Source organism: Myotis myotis, unplaced genomic scaffold, assembly GCF_014108235.1.
Source record: "Myotis myotis isolate mMyoMyo1 unplaced genomic scaffold, mMyoMyo1.p scaffold_m19_p_16, whole genome shotgun sequence".
Lineage (NCBI taxonomy): Eukaryota > Metazoa > Chordata > Mammalia > Chiroptera > Vespertilionidae > Myotis > Myotis myotis.
In genome coordinates, this window is record NW_023416320.1 from 183,941 (window position 1) to 196,034 (window position 12,094).

Genomic DNA, 12,094 nt, shown 5'->3' on the forward strand with positions numbered 1-12,094 from the left:
ATCGCTGCACTGGGCAGGGTGGGCGGCCAGCAGGACCCGGGAGGCAGAGCCCAGCACCAGCACCCTCACCCCTCCCGCCCCGGAAGCCCGCCCTGAGGCCCTGGGAGGGTCCCCCTCATTACCCCCGCGCGTGCGGGAGCGGGGAGGGCGGGAGGCTAACGGTCCGTCCGGCCTCTCGGGGCGCCCAGCGGCCCCGCCCCGCCCAGCGCCGTTGTGGGGGGTGGTCGCGGGTCCCCAGCTCGTCCCCCAGGTTTGCAGGCTGAAGGGGCCGGGGAGGGGGCGGCGGAGCCGGCGGATTAGTCACTCGAGGCCGGGCGGGGTGCAGGAGGTGGGTCCTCGCTCTGCACCGGGCGCGAGTGGCGCGGGGGCGGACCCGGGGGGGGGGCGCGGGCCAATGGGAGGCCGCGCTCGGCGAGGGGCCGCCCACGGGCGCCGGCAGCATAAAGAGCGGGCGCCGCGGCAGCGGGATGCAGAGCTCGGCGCCGCTCCTCACTGCTTCCCTGTGCAGCACGACGAGCCTAGCTCCGCCGCCCCAGCCAGCCAGCCAGCCAGCCAGCCAGCCGGCAGTCCATCCATCCGCACCGGCGCGCCCGCACCTCCGCACCCCGCCGGCCCCGAGCGGACTCCGCAGCGCGCCCCTCCCTCCCGTCCGAGCGCCGCGGCCACCTGCGCGCAGATGGAGCTGGACCACAGGACGACCGGAGGCCTCCACGCCTACCCCGGGCCGCGGGGCGGGCCGGTGGCCAAGCCCAACGTGATCCTGCAGATCGGTAAGTGCCGGACCGAGATGCTGGAGCACGTGCGCAGGACCCACCGGCACCTGCTGGCCGAGGTCTCCAAGCAGGTGGAGCGCGAGCTCAAGGGGCTGCACCGGTCGGTGGGCAAGCTGGAGAGCAACCTGGACGGCTACGTGCCCACGAGCGACTCGCAGCGCTGGCGGAAGTCCATCAAGGCCTGCCTGTGCCGCTGCCAGGAGACCATCGCGCACCTGGAGCGCTGGGTCAAGCGCGAGATGCACGTGTGGCGCGAGGTCTTCTACCGGCTGGAGCGCTGGGCCGACCGCCTGGAGGCCATGGGCGCCAAGTACCCGGTGGGCAGCGAGCCGGCGCGCCACACCGTCTCCGTGGGCGTCGGGGGCCCCGAGAGCTGCAGCCAGGAGGCCGACGGCTACGACTACAGCGTCAGCCCCTACGCCATCACCTCACCGCCCGCCGCGGGCGAGCTGCCCGGCCAGGAGCTGGAGGAGGCCCAGCAGTACCCGCCCTGGGGGCCCGGCGAGGACGGGCAGCCCCACCCGGGCGTGGACACGCAGATCTTCGAGGACCCGCACGAGTTCCTCAGCCACCTGGAGGAGTACCTGCGGCAGGTGGGCGGCACCGAGGAGTACTGGCTGTCCCAGATCCAGAACCACATGAACGGGCCCGCCAAGAAGTGGTGGGAGTACAAGCAGGGCTCGGTCAAGAACTGGGTGGAGTTCAAGAAGGAGTTCCTGCAGTACAGCGAGGGCACGCTGTCCCGCGAGGCGATGCAGCGGGAGCTGGACCTGCCGCAGAAGCAGGGCGAGCCGCTCGACCAGTTCCTCTGGCGCAAGCGCGACCTGTACCAGACGCTGTACGTGGACGCGGACGAGGAGGAGGTCATCCAATACGTGGTGGGCACCCTGCAGCCCAAGCTCAAGCGCTTCCTGTGCCACCCGCTGCCCAAGACCCTGGAGCAGCTCATCCAGCGGGGCCTGGAGGTGCAGGGCGGCCTGGCGCAGGCCGAGCCCGCCGGCCCCCCGCGCCCCGCCCCGGAGGAGGCTGAGGCCGAGGCCGAGGCTGAGGCTGAGGCCGAGGAAGCCCTCACGCCGGCCCTCACCAACGAGTCCGTGGCCAGTGATGGGACCCAGCCCGAATAGAGGGCCCGGGGCCGGCCCACCCGCCCGCCCGCCACGCCCGCCTGTAGTAGCCCTTGCCAACCCGGACTTCCCAGCTGGGCCGACTCCTCGGGGGACAGCCCTTGGCCTCCCAGCCTGATCCACATGGACACACAGTTACGGACAGTGTCCCCTCTCCCTGCAGGACCTGCCCTGCCACCTCCCGCTGTCTGTCTTCTGGGGCCTGGGCCTGCCCCCTCCAGACCCCTCACCCCCCAACACACACTCACACTCAGGTCATGACGAGTCCCACCTCCCCCCTCCGAACGGCACGGCAGCGGGCACCGAGCTCAGGACACCCCAGAGCCGCCGCGAAGACACAGCCCGTGCCGCGGGGACCTCGGCTGCGGGGCTGCGGCCCCTCCCGGCAGTGGCCGCACGGGCAGCCGGCCAGCCTCGCACAGGACAGCCGGGCTCCGTCCTGGAGGAAACTGAAGCTGAACCCCAGCCTCCGCAGCAGCAGCAGCAGCAGACCTGGCCCCCACCTCCTGGCCCTCAGGTGAGCCCCTGCAGCTGGGCACTACCACCAGGGGTCGCTGTGGAGCTGGGAGGGCCCAGGCCAAGTCCATGGTCCGGGCGAGCCGACCACCATGGTCTCAGTGGCTTAGAGACACCCCAACCAGTCCGCCACCGGGCTGAGTGGGGGCGCAGAGACCCCGGGGTGAGGGAGAGGGGCAGGCGGGAGGCAGGGCCGGGGGAGTTTGCTGAGCCAGCTCACACGGATCCTGTGTTCTCTCCCCAGCAGCATCTGTGATTCATGCTCCAGCTCAGCTGGGTGACTCACCACGCGGGCAGAGGGTCCCACGGGCCCCAGTCCTCGAACCAGCTGAGGCGGCAGCCGTGTCCACGGAGCCAGGAGAGTGACCACAGGTAAGGGAGCCCCAGCCCTCCCGCTCAGGACCTTCCCTCTGCTGTCCTCACTAGGGGCCTGCGAGGCCCTTCCTACAGACCCTCCGCCCCGCCCTCTCCCCGCCCTCCGCCCTCCGCCCCGCCCCGCCCCGCCCTCCGCCCTCCGCCCCGCCCTCCGCCCTCCGCCCCGCCCCCCGCCCCTCCGCCCCGCCCTCCACCCTCCGCCCCGCCCTCCGCCCCTCCGCCCCGCCCTCCACCCCTCCGCCCCGCCCTCCGCCCCTCCGCCCCGCCCTCCACCCTCCGCCCCGCCCTCCGCCCCTCCGCCCCGCCCTCCGCCCCTCCGCCCCGCCCTCCACCCCTCCGCCCCGCCCTCCGCCCCTCCGCCCCGCCCTCTCCCCGCCCTCCGCCCTCCGCCCCGCCCCGCCACGCCCTCCGCCCTCCGCCCCGCCCTCCGCCCTCCGCCCCGCCCTCCACCCTCCGCCCCGCCCTCCGCCCTCCGCCCCGCCCTCCGCCCCTCCGCCCCGCCCTCCACCCCTCCGCCCCGCCCTCCGCCCCCGCCCCGCCCTCCACCCTCTGCCCCGCCCTCCGCCCCCGCCCCGCCCTCCACCCTCCGCCCCGCCCTCCGCCCCGCCCCGCCCTCCGCCCCGCCCCTGACGCCCAGTGTCTTCCTTCCCTCCAGGTCTCAGGCTCCCCGGAGCCCCGGCTGCTGCGCCTGGCACTGCCCGCCCCCCTCTCCTCCACAAGCTGCCCGCCAGGAGGAGACGCCTGAGGCCCGCGAGGGGGGCTGCGGAGAGGGGACCCCGAGGAGAGCGGTGCTGAAGACAGGCCGGCGCGAGGGCCAGGCTGCCACGTGCCCGCCCCGCCGGCCGCCAGCCCGCCGGGCCCCAGCCACTGCGGCTGGAGCTGGAGTTCGCTACCCAGGCCCGACTCCTCCAGCCTAGGAACCCGCCCACTGCGTGGCCATCCGCTCCCCTCCCGCTGAGCTTCCCGCCCGCCCTGGGCTAAGGCCGCGGCCTCCGCTCCTGCGCCCGGCCGGTGGCCCCAGGACGCCCCAAGCCTTTGCTGCTGGGGCTCAAGCTGCGCTCTGCCAGGCCCCGCTGCTGCCCAGGCCCGACCCCCACCTCCCCGACACCAACACCCTGGTGCTGCCCGCGACTTGTGTCTGCCTAGCGGGTCCTGTTTGGGGGTCCCCTTCCTGCCTGTCCACTGGGGGTTCCCAGGTTCGGGGACCGACAGCTGCAGGTGACACTCAGCCCCTCCACCCCGTGCCCTTGCCACCCCCACCCTCAGGTTTAAGTTTGCACATGAGCCATAACCCATGTCCCAGGCTGCAGGGCCCTCCCTGAAGACAGACTCTTTTGTAAGATTTTGCTAATAAAACACTGAGACTTGGCGGAGTGTGCGGGCTGCTGTTTCTGGCCGGAATGGAGCTGCGGAGGGAGGCAGCCCAGGGCGGGCCCGAAGTCCAGATTGCGGGGTCTCTGGGAACTCGGGGAGCAGGGCAGCTGTCAGGGCCCTGGATCCTCAGGGTGGAAGGGCCTCAGGGGCTCCCCTTACAGAAGCCAGCCCCCTGCAGCCCCCCCACCCAGGCCGGCAGCAGGCGGAGGGGCTGGGAGGAGGCCGAGGCTGCCCCCTTCCCCCTGCCGCCGGGGTGTGTGTGTGGGGGGCGGGGAACTCCCAGGGCTCAGCCCACACAGCAGCCGGTGGGCCCGAGGGGACTTCTCAGGCCCTGGAGCCCCGGGGACCCAGGCAAGGCAATTCCCTGCTGGGAGGGGCCCTGGCGAGCCCTGGCTGCAGGTTCATGAACTTGGTCTCTTTCAGCCTCAGTCCCCTCACCTGCAAAACGGGCACCGTCACTAACATAGTTCATGTGGGCTCACACACAAACTCAGAAACGAGGGCCACCGATGCCCTGGGGGAGGCTGGCTCACCCGTCTGAGGGGAACACCAGGTCCCCGAGGGGGAGGGAGAGTAGCCTGGGGGGTGCATGCCAGCCAGTGTCTAATGAGAAGCGGGACTGGAGGGGGGGACAGTGCGAGGCCTGTCATGGGAGCTGGCCCACGCGGCGGGGTGGGGGGTGGGTGTGGGTAGGGGGGAGGCTGTCTGTGTCAAGGGGCTCCCTCACACAGACACACAGACACACACAGACACACACACAGAGAGAAGCAAGACAGACAGTGAGAGGGAGACAGAGACACACACACCCAGACACACACACACCCAGACATGTGTGTGTCTGTGTGTGTGTCTGTGGGTCTGTGTGTGTGTGTGTGTGTCTGTGTGTGTGTCTGTGGGTCTGTGTGTGTGTGTGTGTCTGTGTGTGTGTCTGTGGGTCTGTGTGTGTGTGTGTGTCTGTGTGTGTGTCTGTGGGTCTGTGTGTGTGTGTGTGTCTGTGTGTGTGTCTGTGGGTCTGTGTGTGTGTGTGTGTCTGTGTGTGTGTCTGTGGGTCTGTGTGTGTGTGTGTGTCTGTGTGTGTGTCTGTGGGTCTGTGTGTGTGTGTGTGTCTGTGGGTCTGTGTGTGTGTGTGTGTCTGTGTGTCTGTGTGTGTGTCTGTGTGTGTGTCTGTGGGTCTGTGTGTGTGTCTGTGGGTCTGTGTGTGTGTCTGTGTGTGTGTCTGTGGGTCTGTGTGTGTGTCTGTGTCTGGGTGTCTGTGTGTCTGTGTGTGTGTCTGTGTGTGTGTCTGGGTGTCTGGGTGTGTGTCTGTGTCTGGGTGTCTGTGTGTCTGTGTGTGTGTCTGTGTGTCTGTGTGTGTGTCTGTGTCTGGGTGTCTGTGTGTCTGTGTGTGTGTCTGTGGGTCTGTGTGTGTGTGTGTGTCTGTGTGTGTGTGTGTGTGTGTGTGTCTGTGTGTGTGTCTGTGTGTCTGTGTGTGTGTCTGTGGGTCTGTGTGTGTGTCTGTGTGTGGGTCTGTGTGTGTGTCTGTGTGTGTGTCTGTGTGTCTGTGTGTGTGTCTGTGGGTCTGTGTGTGTGTCTGTGTGTGGGTCTGTGTGTGTGTCTGTGTGTGGGTCTGTGTGTGTGTGTGTGTCTGTGTGTGTCTGTGGGTCTGTGTGTGTGTCTGTGTGTGGGTCTGTGTGTGTGTCTGTGGGTCTGTGTGTGTGTCTGTGTGTGGGTCTGTGTGTGTGTCTGTGTGTGGGTCTGTGTGTGTGTGTGTGTCTGTGTGTGTGTCTGTGTCTCTGTGTGTGTGTCTGTGTCTGGGTGTCTGTGTGTCTGTGTGTGTGTCTGTGGGTCTGTGTGTGTGTGTCTGTGTGTGTGTGTGTGTGTCTGTGTGTGTGTCTGTGTGTGTCTGTGTGTGTGTCTGTGGGTCTGTGTGTGTGTGTGTGTGTGTGTGTCTGTGTGTGTTATCTGTGTGTGTGTGTCTGTGTGTGTGTCTGTGTGTGTGTCTGTGTGTGTGTCTGTGTGTCTGTGTGTGTGTCTGTGTCTGGGTGTCTGTGTGTCTGTGTGTGTGTCTGTGGGTCTGTGTGTGTGTGTGTGTCTGTGTGTGTGTGTGTGTCTGTGTGTGTGTCTGTGTGTGTGTGTGTGTCTGTGTGTGTGTCTGTGTGTCTGTGTGTGTGTCTGTGGGTCTGTGTGTGTGGTGTGTGTGTGTGTGTGTCTGTGGGTCTGTGTGTGTGTGTGTCTGTGTGTGTGTCTGTGTGTCTGTGTGTGTGTCTGTGGGTCTGTGTGTGTGTGTGTCTGTGTGTGTGTCTGTGGGTCTGTGTGTGTGTGTGTCTGTGTGTCTGTGTGTGTGTCTGTGTGTGTGTGTCTGGGTGTCTGGGTGTCTGGGTGTCTGTGTGTGTGTGTGTGTGTGTGTCTGGGTGTCTGGGTGTCTGTGTGTCTGTGTGTGTGTCTGTGGGTCTGTGTGTCTCTGTGTGTGTGTGTGTGTCTGTGTGTCTGTGTGTGTGTCTGTGTGTGTGTGTCTGGGTGTCTGGGTGTCTGGGTGTCTGTGTGTGTGTGTGTGTGTGTGTCTGGGTGTCTGTGTGTCTGTGTGTGTGTCTGTGGGTCTGTGTGTGTGTGTGTCTGTGTGTGTGTGTGTGTGTCTGTGTGTGTGTCTGTGTGTGTGTCTGTGGGTCTGTGTGTGTGTGTCTGTGTGTGTGTCTGTGGGTCTGTGTGTGTGTCTGTGTCTGGGTGTCTGTGTGTCTGTGTGTGTGTCTGTGGGTCTGTGTGTGTGTGTGTCTGTGTGTGTGTGTGTGTCTGTGTGTGTGTCTGTGTGTGTGTGTGTGTGTCTGTGTGTGTGTCTGTGTGTCTGTGTGTGTGTCTGTGGGTCTGTGTGTGTGTGTGTGTGTGTGTGTCTGTGGGTCTGTGTGTGTGTGTGTCTGTGTGTGTGTCTGTGTGTCTGTGTGTCTGTGTGTGTGTCTGTGGGTCTGTGTGTGTGTGTGTCTGTGTGTGTGTCTGTGGGTCTGTGTGTGTGTGTGTCTGTGTGTCTGTGTGTGTGTCTGTGTGTGTGTGTCTGGGTGTCTGGGTGTCTGGGTGTCTGTGTGTGTGTGTGTGTGTGTGTCTGGGTGTCTGGGTGTCTGGGTGTCTGTGTGTGTGTCTGTGGGTCTGTGTGTCTCTGTGTGTGTGTGTGTGTCTGTGTGTCTGTGTGTGTCTGTGTGTGTGTGTCTGGGTGTCTGGGTGTCTGGGTGTCTGTGTGTGTGTGTGTGTGTGTGTCTGGGTGTCTGGGTGTCTGGGTGTCTGTGTGTGTGTCTGGGTGTCTGGGTGTCTGTGTGTGTGTCTGGGTGTCTGGGTGTCTGTGTGTGTGTCTGGGTGTCTGGGTGTCTGTGTGTGTGTCTGTGGGTCTGTGGGTCTGTGTGTCTGTGTGTGTCTGTGTGTGTGTCTGTGGGTCTGTGTGTGTGTCTGTGTGTGTGTCTGTGTGTCTGTGTGTGTGTCTGTGGGTCTGTGTGTGTGTCTGTGTGTCTGTGTGTGTGTCTGTGGGTCTGTGTGTGTGTCTGTGTGTCTGTGTGTGTGTCTGTGTGTGTGTCTGTGTGTCTGTGTGTGTGTCTGTGGGTCTGTGTGTGTGTCTGTGTGTCTGTGTGTGTGTCTGTGTGTCTGTGTGTGTGTCTGTGGGTCTGTGTGTGTGTGTGTCTGGGTGTCTGGGTGTCTGGGTGTGTCTGAGGGGCTCCCTCCTCCACCTCATTGAGCCAGGCCCGCCCAGGCCCGGGTCGTCCCTCAAGTCCACCCTGTGAGCTGCAGTCTCGCCCACTCAAGACCTCAGCGACCCCCAGGTTAGGGTTGATGGTGCCTGGGGGGCAGCACCCAGCCAAGTTCTATCCCAACCGCCCATCCCCCCTCCCAGGGGCTGCTCTGCCCGGTGGGGTGCTGGGCCAGGTGGGTACGAGGGCAGGTGGGTGGCTGCAGGGGCGCCAGCTCGACCAGCCGAGAACTTAGACACGGGGGGAGGGGGGGGGATGAGGACGGAGCCTGCATGGGGACAGGACATGAGGGGGGCACCTGGGGAGGCAGGAAATGAGTCAGAGTCAGGAACCACCTGCCACCTGGGCTGTCAGACTGTCGTCAGCGCCCCCCCCCCCCCCCAGGCCGCCGTTTCCCTCTCCCTCCCCTTCTTTCCTTTAAGCAGTGACAGTGCGACAACAGGGAACAGGGAGGCGGGAAGGGGCGGCGGGCGGGGTGGGACTTCTCCCCGGAAGTGCCTCTGCCGCACGGAGCTGGGTGGTGGGTGCTTCTCTCCCACCGAGAGGTGACCCCCTGCGATGGGTGCACACGGGCTCCCTGACACTTCTAGGGCGGAGCCGGCGTCTGTCCTCTGTTTGTGTGTGTGTCTGTGTGTGTGTGTGTGTGTGTGTGTGTGTGTGTGTGTGTCTCTCTCTCCCCCTCTCACTGGCTGTCTTGCTTCTCTCTGTCTGTGTCTGTCTGTCTGTCTCTCCTCCTCTCCCCCTCCCTGGGCAGAACAGAGTGGGAAGGACCTGGGGGTCTGAGTGGGAAGGACCCCTGCAGGCCCGGGGATGAGGGAGTGAGGGCCAGCGAGGGCAGAGAGGGACGGGGGGGGGGGGATGGGGGTGCTTTGTGGAGAGAAGGGCCAAGGCCCGGGCAGGAGTGAGGAGGATGTGCCTGGAGGGGCAGGGGGCACGGCTCACCTTAGGGCCAGCCCAGCCCTTCCCCAAGGAGCCACCTGCTCCCAGTCGAGGCTGAATTAGGGGGCTCCCCACTGTGCTCCTTGCCCTCTTTCTCTCCCTGCCCCCCCAATGCCCAGCACCACCCGGGGCTCCACGCCCAGCTCCCAGCAGCTGGGTGCCCCCATCAGCCAGGCAGCCCAGCCCCAGCCCTTGGCTCTGGGGCCCGGCTGTGGGGCTGTAGTAGGCGCAGGGGTCCTCTGGCCCTCAGCCACCACTGCTGGCCGTGCGGGAGCCTCAGAGCGGAATGGGGAAACTGAGGCCTGAGAGAGGCAGGGGTCCCAGGGGAATCAGGCAGCCTCCTTCACGCCTCTGCCAGCCTCAGGCAGCGCCTGTGCGGTCCTCAGCCCCTCCCTGGGGTCCCACCTGTCCTCTCCCACCTGTCCTGCCCTCTGTCACCCCAAAGGATGGGGCTCCACCTGGGGAACCTCCCTCCCTTAGCCTCCCAGGCGGCCTGGGACCTGTGTGTGCGGCCAGGTGGCTGGACCTGGAGCCAGGCCCAGGGCTGCGGGTGGCAGGTGGGGGTGGCTTTGCCAACAGCTGGACCCCCAAGGTCAGAGTGGGGGGGGTTGTGCTCAGCAAGCCCCTCCCCTCCCCCCAGCCCTGCTCTCCTCTGCACCCACGTGTCTGTCTGGCGCTGCACTTCCGCCCCCTGCCCCCCCCTCAGCCCTGCAGGCTCCCCGGTCCTGGGACCGCCAGGGAGGCACCTCAGTGCTGCAGCCTGTCCCTCCCGCCTCCCGAGGTGTCGGGCCACCGGGGCCCTGGTGCCTGCCTGACCCAGGGCCCGAGCAGCAGCCGAGATGAGGCTTCTTTCCTGGAATAAAAAGATCTTTAAAAACTTGCTGATGCGGCAGCTCCTGGGCCCTCGCCCCCAGTGTCTCCGCCCCCCCTTCCGCCCCCCCTTCCGCCCCCATAAAGCCCAAATCCCAAGCGGGCGCCCAGGGCCCCGAGCCCCTGTTGCACAGCCGGTGGTGATGCCATTCCCTAGGTCCCCGTCCCCCTTGTCCCTCCTCCGCCGCCACCCACCCCTGTCTCTACTTCTGTCTCCTCCTCGCCCAGCCTCACCCAGCGGGCACTGCCCTCGCACAGTCCCTCAGGAGCAAACCTCCCTCCGCCCAGCTGTCCCCGCCCAGCTGTCCCCGCCGCCCCTGCCCGAGGCCCAGCCAGGATCCTCCTCCCTCCTCCCTGCCCTCCTCGCCCCGGACCTCGGGCACAGGCTCCACCCCCACCTCGGGGAGTCCCTCTGGCGTCCACAGCAGGGCCCCAGGCTGGGCACTGGCCGAGGGAGGAGCCGCAGAGGCGTCAGGGGGCTCGGCTGGCAAGGGCAGGGTCAGTCCCAGACACCTGGGCTTGGGGTGCCCAAGGGAGGGAGGTCTTGCTTAGAGGCCTTACCCCCAAAACAACAGTCACCCCAAGAGGAGTGGGCTCCCCGCCCTGAGGGTAACCATCGGCTCCGGAGGAGTGACCGGACCAAGGCCCGCGGAGGCCGCTCCGCCTCTGGGAGGCCCAACGCGCCCGTGGGACTGCGCTCACGCCTTCCACAGGGAACGGACGCCATTTGCCAAACTCCTATTCGTCCCGCAAAGCCCTGCTCCGTCCTCTCCTCGGACATCGCCCTGCACACCACCCTTGGCGTCACCTCTGCGGCCCCTTCCCACCCCGCCCCTTCCTGGCACCTGCCTGGTGCTCCCTGAAGACAGGGACCCCATGCCAGCCCTGGCTTCCCCCCTTCCCCTGCGGAGGCCTCGGTCCTTGGAGGCCCGGGCTCCCTGCTCGGCTCCCGGCTCCCGGCTCCCGGCTCCCGGCGTCTCCGGTGCCAGGAGCCTGCGTGTGGGGGGCTATTTTTAGCCTCTGCCATCCCCGTAGTTTTCTTGTCTCTGTTTGGTCCCGGCGCCTGGTTCTGCCGAGAAATGTCAGGCTTCTCCCTACACTTGGGGAGACAGGGGCGAAGGGTCCCCCAGAGCGTCCTCTGCCCGCCCCCTGGGGGCTCTGTCGGTCTACGTAATAGAGGCCAGGAGAGCCTTGCAGGGCATTCTGACAGCCCCAGGCAGAGGGGCCGGGCATGGGAGGGTGGCTGGGGGTTCCAGACGGGGTCCTGGCTGGAGGGGTGCCCTGGGGAGCAGAAACGCTGCCTCGCCCTGTCCCTGGATGAAGCAAGAGCTTGTGGCCCACGCAGACCCCATGTCTCCTGGAGCCCTGCCTCCATCGGGGCCTGCGTGGAACCGAGGACACGCCCCCCCGCCCCCCCCCCAGGGCGCGGTGCCTGCACGGAGCAGCTTCTCAGTCTGCCCTGTGCAGAAGGCAGGCGCCCACGGAAGGGGGGACACGGAGTGAGGCTCCTCAGCCCGCGGGGGCAGGGCTGCCCGAGGGTCCGGCCCCCAGAACAGACCTCCCTCACATCGCCTGTGAGCGTCTCTGGTTCCCTTGCTCCCAAGCCTCCTCCGGCCCCCCTCAGCCGGCCTTCAAGGCCCTCTGCCTGCGCCCTCCCCTGGGGAAGCCCACACGAGGGACTCCCAAACGCTCTCCAAACTGCTTTGCTTGGTCTCACCGGCCCTGGCCAACCTCCTCCACTCTCTGCAGGTGGTTTGTGGGCTGCCTCTTCCAGGAAGCCCCCGTGATGCTTGCTCTCATCCAGGTGAGTCCTCGCAATGAACCAGCCTGGACATTGCCCGCCTCGCAGCTCTGCTCCCATCCCTGGAGGCCTCCCCACCCCAAGAACAGGAGAAGGCCCCCAGGCTGGCACTTGGCCCCTTGAGACACTCCTCCCACATGCTGGCCTGGTCACCCCACCAAGGGACTCAGTTACCCCGCCGGGGCCCGTCCTCGGCCAGCTGTGTCCTCCTGCCACCGCGCTGGCCGTGCGGCTCCCTCGCCTGCCCGGGGCTGGGCCTTCCCTCCACCTGCATCCCCTGGAGGCTAACTTTGTGACCTTGTTCTCTCTGCTGCCTCCTGTGTGCTCACTCCCTTCCCCCACCATCCAGGCGTTACTATGGCAACGAGGCTTACCCACAGCATCCTGGGTGGGCAGGACCAGGGGCACCTGTGTGTGTGTGTCTGTGTGTGTGTGTCTGTGTGTGTTTGTGTGTCTCTGTATGTCTCTCTGTGTGCGTGTCTCTGTGTGTGTGTGTCTCTGTATGTCTCTGTGTGTGTGTCTCTGTGTGTGTCTCTGTGTGTGTCTGTGTGTGTCTCTGTGTGTGTGTCTCTGTGTGTGTCTCTGTGTGTGTCTGTGTGTCTGTGTCTGTGTCTGTGT

At 66.1% G+C, this 12,094-nt stretch overlaps 1 protein-coding gene across 2 annotated transcripts; it reads left to right on the forward strand.

The window, feature by feature from the left end:
* Nucleotides 1-458: 458 nt before the first annotated feature.
* On the forward strand, nt 459-4,156 carry ARC (activity regulated cytoskeleton associated protein). 2 transcript variants are annotated; one of them, XM_036337617.1, is made up of 3 exons: nt 459-2,414; nt 2,658-2,785; nt 3,444-4,156. In XM_036337617.1, exon 1 carries the CDS (start codon nt 677-679, stop codon nt 1,895-1,897), a length of 1,221 nt encoding a protein of 406 aa, XP_036193510.1. In that variant the 5' UTR covers nt 459-676; the 3' UTR covers nt 1,898-2,414; nt 2,658-2,785; nt 3,444-4,156. The 2 variants fall into 2 exon arrangements, with proteins under 2 accessions (XP_036193510.1, XP_036193509.1); XM_036337616.1 differs by having other exon boundaries at nt 2,661-2,785.
* Nucleotides 4,157-12,094: the final 7,938 nt, after the last annotated feature.

Bases quoted from the DNA above. Each gene is read 5' to 3' on its own strand.
- ARC (XM_036337617.1), top strand. From the start codon at position 677: ATGGAGCTGGACCACAGGACGACCGGAGGCCTCCACGCCTACCCCGGG.